This window comes from Eucalyptus grandis, chromosome 3, assembly GCF_016545825.1.
Source record: "Eucalyptus grandis isolate ANBG69807.140 chromosome 3, ASM1654582v1, whole genome shotgun sequence".
Lineage (NCBI taxonomy): Eukaryota > Viridiplantae > Streptophyta > Magnoliopsida > Myrtales > Myrtaceae > Eucalyptus > Eucalyptus grandis.
Window position 1 is genome coordinate 23,276,233 of NC_052614.1, and position 7,323 is coordinate 23,283,555.

The 7,323-nt window shown below is 42.8% G+C and overlaps 1 protein-coding gene across 1 annotated transcript; it reads right to left on the reverse strand.

The window, feature by feature from the left end:
* Nucleotides 1–1,330: 1,330 nt before the first annotated feature.
* LOC104435012 (CAP-Gly domain-containing linker protein 1) lies at nt 1,331–5,816 on the reverse strand. The gene is made up of 7 exons (XM_039309467.1): nt 4,826–5,816; nt 4,696–4,760; nt 3,535–4,639; nt 2,439–2,668; nt 2,135–2,384; nt 1,512–1,662; nt 1,331–1,427 (listed from the first exon to the last, which is right to left on the reverse strand). Exons 1-7 carry the CDS (start codon nt 5,814–5,816, stop codon nt 1,331–1,333), a joined length of 2,889 nt encoding a protein of 962 aa, XP_039165401.1.
* Between the last annotated feature and the right edge of the window lie 1,507 nt (nt 5,817–7,323).

The following is a 7,323-nucleotide window of genomic DNA, read 5'->3' on the forward strand; positions in this document are numbered from 1 at the left end:
ATGTCAGGATTTTCGCCCCGATCGGTGTCAGCCGATTATTTTCACGAAAAATCAATCAAAAATCATTCATAAACATGAAAAGGGGTCGGGAAAACATGAACCTGGCTCTGATACCAATGTTGGGATTATCGGATTCCCAAAAACCGGATTCGACACTAAATCGAACTCCTAAAACGAATGCAAAAGACAAGCCCGGGAAAAACATGTATCACCGATCCTAAGCACACCACGAAATCGAGCATACTTTGTTAGCCACAGATTAAACACCGACATCGATATGAGGAAGAAAAACCGATCCCGTTCGATCCGATGACGTCAATTAGCCTTGAAGGGAAAATGGAGTCGCCTTTTTGCTCACTGTTTTTCTTTTTGGAGGGAGAGAGGGAGGAGGAAACGTACATAATGCCAAAAGGTGCGTTCCTCCCTCTCTTTTCTCCCTTATGTACGTCCTCCAAAAGAAAGAAAACGTACCTTCATCATATCCTTCATTCATAGGCCCTAATATTGTGGGCCGGGTTTTAAACCCAACATGGGCGGACGGGCCAACTTAGGCCCATCACATTAATAAAACCATAATCCTTCTTGAAGGAGCCTGGCTCCGACGACGAAGACCATCGCCTCGGCAGCACATTGCTTGGGTTCTCAAGGCCGGCGTCAATGCAGGCATGCGAGGTAGATCTCATCTGCTTTGCGTTGTATGAGTTCTCGATAGGGGTGTCAAAATGTCTCAATCGAACTGAAAAGTTCGGGTTTCTTAAGGTGGGGTCTCATCCCGATTCAGCTTATAAATTAAAAAAAGTTGGGCATGTTGACGGTTCGGGTACCAAAACGCAATAAACCGCCCGCACGATGATTGTCCGTCAACATAGGATTATATTTCACTGCCCTCGAACGGTCACCATAAAACCTAAAAATGTTATCTCACGATCTTTTAGAAAAAAACTCATTCAGAAGACTTACAGAGAGAACCTTAACACTGCCCTATTATGTAATTCTCAAATATGATTCCATTTTTATATGTTCTCATGTAACTTGCCAACTCAAATTAAGAAGCCTACTTGAATTAAGTATATCAATAATTTCTGCTTGTCCGGACATCAAACCACAAGTCTTATTCAGGTTTTGAATTTCTACTTGAACCAGATATCTCTCATGGACTCAAACTCGACATGATTGAATAATATATATAAAAATGTCCTTCGGTTACTTCTACTGTTCAAAGGATTCCGCACAATTCTATCAATGTTCACTGAGAGCTTCCTAGAAAAGTCTGCATGCAAAAACCACTAACTTGCCTGCCAAGCATGGGACGACACATATGTTAGGAAACCTATATATACATTCTCCTGGGAAAAACAAGACCTGTCTTCTGTATATCCTGTGCGTCATCAGCACCAGATTTCTCCTGGAAATCGTATGAGATTTGTCTGGCAATACCAGGTACATGAGTCAGCCACACATAGCTCTGGCCTACTTTCAGCAAAGAATACCTTTGTCCAAAAGAGGATTACAGTGGACCTCCCTGATTGTTCATCTTGTTTTTACACTTACGTGCACAGGGTTGGGATTGTGAATCGATTGCTGGGTCACTAGCCAAACGTTTCTTCTCTCCGGGCAGTTGCTGATGGGCTCTGGAGGGACAGGCAGCCATGCCAACTGGTCCTGAAATAAGTTAATTAAAAACCAGACAAGGTTCAGGGGATTGTAAATGCAAAACAAGGCGTAATACACCCAGGCCATCAAGAAACACCAGGCATCCCCCAGCACACATATGGATGTGCCATAATAATATTGTCGTTGAGCTTTAAAGATGATTATTACAGGCTCAATGATATCGAAGTTCGCAGTGCTAGAGAGAGCAACCCACATAACATCAGAACATGCTAAGAGCAAACAGCTAGACTTAAAGAGAAGATTGGGTCCGTCAATGGGGTTTGAAATCCCATACTCCCATCTATTGCAACAACAGCACTTCAACGGAAAACAGTAAAACTGCTGTTTGGCTGTCTGAAATAGAATGTCCCACTTCCAGGATGACTTGATCTACATCATATATTGCCATGCTCAAGCAAAAAGGAAAATGTTGCAATTCAAAGAGTCAGAGATAGGAAAATGGATACTAGAGAAAATTTACCTGATATCTCATTGACAGGACCAAGGGTCTGGCCCAACAGAGGAGCATCATTGAACAAAGAAAGCAAATTGTATGCAGCCAAGAAAATCTTAAATACCAAAACCTCCAAACTGATCTCAGGTGTATCAGACAATTTTGCCTTCCATTCTCTCGCCAGCTTCACTGCTCCTTCTTTAACCTCATGTGTTATTGAAGGCGAAATTCTCACAAGCTGCTCTAACATAACAATTTGACTGCTCATAACATCTGTCTGCAAATTCATATCCTTACTGTTTGAGTACTAAGTATAAGACCCCGCAATGACTTCCAGAACAAGTTTTGCAGGGTCAGGAGAGTTTTCCAGCGTACGTGAGATTTCTTTACACATCATGAAATTCTCATTCAAAAGCTCAGTTTGGAAAAGCTGCAAATCATTTCTAGCTAAGATAGTTGGTGGTGGTGGATATTCAACAGAATAATCATCTGCATTGTGCACAGCAAAATTCTCTGGTTCCTCGGTCTTTATTTGCCACTGTTGAATAGATCCCAAAGAACCTATCAAACACGAGACAACCGTTAAAAATCCAAACTGCCTTTATCAAGATGACAGCACCAAACGTGGTTTGCCATGAGGACTTTGGAACTACCACGAAAAAAGAAAATGGGAAGACTACGGAAAGTCCAACTTTGAAAGAGAGGACATAATTGATCTCAATTCTCAAATGCACAACATGCTTCATCAAAGCAACCCAAGTCAAACATCTTTGGAGAAACTTCTTTGAGCTTCAACTATAGAGCTTGACCTACAGGATGGTACTTTCGAAAAAAGCAACACACGCAGACGCATGCACGCACGCACACAAATGTGATGCCAAAATAATATGAACCACAGCATCTTGTCTGAACCCATATAAATGGATTCGGCATTTCAATATAAAAGATAGAAAAGAAGGGGTTGTAGAGGAACCTTAATGGATCCATCTGGTCAACTTCGGAATATATTCCAAAGACAAGTTTACTTTAATCAAATTAGACATGAGTTAAAATTTTATTAAATGAACAGATTGGATATTCAAAATTTATCTAATATAACATAAACAAGTGTCCAGTCAATGATATCAATTGACTTGGTGAATGGTTGAACCTAAAGCAGAAAGTGGTCATTAGCATCCCCAAGACTTTTGATTGGATCAAATTGATAATTGGGGCTATATATGCAATGTATATAAGGAAAAAACACGGGGATTGCCTCACCTCTCACCAGTCAACTACAGAGCCATCACCATGTTTCAAAACTTTGTTTGCATAGAGAGACAAAAATTCACTCGGCATGAATAATGTTACAAAAACCAGGCATAATTTGATAAACTAACTGGCAACCAGATTCAACATTTCAAGTCAATAGGTGCATCTCAACTTACCTGGCGGCACTGCTGAAGAACCAACGACCTGGTACAATTCCTTTGCTATTTGAAACTGTGACACAGAATTGACAAGATCTTGAATTCCATTTGCATCGAAGGCAGAAGCTAGCTTATACGCCACTAAAAGCCTCAAAAAGCCCAAGACCTCCAAAGGATGCTCTGTTGATGGTGAAAGTTTCAACTTCCCTTTCCATTCAACAGCCAGTTTCATTGCAGCTTCCCTCTCCTGAGGATTAATCTCTGCTGAAGATAGTATTAAATTCTCCAAGAGAAAGATACAACTCCTTCTAATCACCCCAATATCTAGTAACCCATCTTTATTCCTGGAATCCGGGGGGTAAAATCCTTCCATGGCATCTAACACCAACTTTGCAGCATCATCAGATGTTTGAATAATTTCCAGCACCTTGTGGCAAAATCTATCATGCTCTTGAAAATGTTGATATAGGAACATCTGCAGATTCTTTCCATCAAAATCAATTGTGGGTCGAGAATTTTGACATGAAGCTAGAACAGGTTTATTTATTAATGGGCGTTTGCAATTTTGAGCCACTACCCCAGAATGGACACTAGTCCTCTCTCTCAGCTCCATTTCCCTAGAGTGCTCCTCGAGTGACTTTTCAATCGAATCAAGCCGTTGCCGCTCCAATTCTAGCTTCATACATTGCACATTACATTCTTTCTTTTTCATTTCAAGTGTCTGAGAGTGTTCTCCAATTGACACATGAAGAATATGAAGGTGCTTTTCTTTAAGTTCAACATTTGCGAAGCATTCTCTGCTTCTCTCCTGAATGGAATCCAACTGCCTTTTTTGAGATTCAAGCTCATGAGAATATTCCGTGATGGAATTCTGCATCAAATCACACTGCTTCTTTTTGAACTCGAGGGCCTTGGCACATTCAAGAGTTGAGCTTTGAAGGAAAGCATACTCTTCGTCCTTCAATTGAAGTTGCTCTACACGTTCAGTAATATCAATTTGGATTGACTCTAGCTGTCTCTTTTTTGATGCAAGTTCAAGATTGCTGTCTTTGATAGATGCTTGGACAGCATAGTATTCACTACTTTTCAACTCAAGATATTTGGCCACCTCTTTTAATTTCGCCTGGATTGAAGGAAGATCGTCCTTTTTAACTCGGTTTCCTCAATACACTGCTTCACCTGCTTCATCATATTTTCCAGTTCACCTTCCTTAGATTTAAGCTCTTTGGAAAGCTTTCCAATAGCTGTTTCAATGGACCCCAATTCGCTATTTTTCCAAGCAAGTGTCGCCAACCGCTCATTGATCAACCTATTGATTTCCTCAACCCCCTCTTTTTGGATTTGAGCTCCTCTTTGTGCTCCTCCATCAACATATTGATGGAATGGAGTTGATTCTCTTTATATTCAAGCTCCTTGGAACACTCTTCAATGGATTTATGGATTTCTTGAAGTTCCTCCTCCTTTTTTCGGTGTTCAACTTGACAGCCGTTTATCTTATCTTCCACAGACTGCAACTTTCCGACTTTCACCATGACCTCCTTATCACGCTTTTCAATCGTGCGCTCCAAAACACTCAGCCTCTTCTCACTCTCGTCGTACGCCTTGAGACTGTGGTCGAGCATACTCTCCACTGCAGTCAATTCCTCCCTCGTCGATTTAACTGTCCTAGAGCACTCATCAAGAGAACGCTTCACTGAAACCAACTCCTCCACTTTCATATCCACTTCTCGAGTATTTCCCTCGAGCAATCTCTGCAGCACCTTGACTTTCTTCTCCTTCGAGTCCAGTTTCTGTTGCAGCACTTCCACCTCCTCCTTCTTCGAATCATAATCCCTGCGACATTCCTCGGTCGACTGCATCAGAGAGCACAGCTCCTCCTTCTTGTCCCTGATCAGCGAGGCGCACTCACTAAGGGCGTCGCGCGTCACGACCAATTTACTCTCCTCCCTCCTACGTTCAACCCTGCATTTCTCAAGCCGCTCCTCCACCAGCCACAGGTCCATCCTCTTCCTCCGGACCTCCTCCTCGCACTCCTCGACCCTCTGCCACGCCGACCGCAGGCCCTCCTCCCGCGACGCGACGTCGCGGGCTCGCTCCCCGAGCGACCTCTCGCCCTCCCGGAGCTCCTCGGAGCGGCGCTCGAGCGACCTCCGGATGCCATCCAAGTGCTCCTCCAAATCCTTCCACGGGAGCGTGAACGAGAGGAACGAGGACAACTGCGACTGCAGCTGCTCGTACGCCTTAGAGAGGCTCTCCTTCTTCAACTCCGCCTGCTTCAGCTCGCCGGAGATTCCCTCCATCCAAGCACCAACACCCCACTTACAGACTAAGAGTCTACGAAGGAGCGGAGACGCGAAAGTCGCACGACGAGGCTTGATGACGAACCTGGCGCTGAAACGAGAGGTCTTCTCTTTGGTGGCGAAGGAAGAGAAAATGGAGGGAATACGAGAGAGTTTGTTGAGCTGAACGAGCCGAGTCAAGCGAGTTTCGAACGACGAGGAGAGAAGCTGGGTCCTAGATATGTACGGATACGCGGGTGGTTTTCAGGAGGGGACTGCTGGCGTCAAGTGGCGGTCATTTCAGGATGGATCAAGGCACGGCCCTTTCGCATTTGAAGGGGGACCAAGCGAACGTACGCGAGGTAAATGCCTGCCTGCCCGCCCGGAATGGATGAAACTTCTACTTTCTTCCTCCTCTCATGCGCTACACCGTATGACTTTGGTGAAAAGTTACGCCATAAAGATTGCCCAAAACTGAAGGCGAGGCCACCTTCCTTTTGGCTTTGGAGCTTTTAAGAAAGCCAACTTAAAAGGCTAATGAATTTTCTCTTTTTTCCATTGAATTTTGCGCAACAATTTATAATTTCGAGTTAACCATCACAAGCAGAGCGAAAGCGAGAGTCTTCGCCGTGTCTGATCGGCGTCTCGAGGCCCAAGGGTTAGCTTGATCAATGACGATCGAAGGGAGTAGGGGCTTTCCTTGTTTTATTTTCTATTTTTGTTAAGTATTGGAGAAATAATTATACTCAATAGCTTCGAAAATTCTTATTTGAGTCTAAACTTGGTATACCATGACTAGGATAATTGTAAATTATTGGCGACGAGATCTGGTGGGGCTTACGTTATTTACTACCTGTGATCTTGTGGGTCACCATGGACTGGATTCTAGCAAGAAATTCACCTAAATAATTCAATGAAGTCTAAGGTTACATGTCAAATGTGGTATGTCGGTTCTGTATAGATTTATAAATATCAAAACTGTAAAAATGATAGGGTAGACTCGAGTTGTCTACTGTACCTTGTGGGCATCATACCCTTGCATTTTACAATCGTTGGATGGCCAACATTTTGTGGCGCACGTAATTTAATCTTCTTTAATTCTTCAATAATTGAGTCTTTCACAATATATGAATATCGACAGTGGATTCATATATTATTTCTTTTACGATTTTTAAAAAATTTGTATGATTGTTTAAATTTTGGTAAGTGAAGCGGAAAAATACTTAACTAGATATTTACAGGTTGTCATCTTGCATGTGAGAAAGCAGCCTCTTTTGGGTTACGTGAAAGCAACCTCCTTCGTTGACTCCTACCGTGCTGGCTCGGCGTCAGGCTTCCGTTTTCGGAAAATTGATCTGTTCCTTCTCGGTCATTAAAATGACAGGCATTTACATTTCTGCAAGTCGCATCTATTGTTTTACTTTGAATTGATATTGTCAGTACTTGTTTGAAGAACTTGCCATGTGGTGCCGATGAACTCTGGTATAATTGTCCTAAATTAAGGTTGTCATTTTCAAGATAGAGAGTA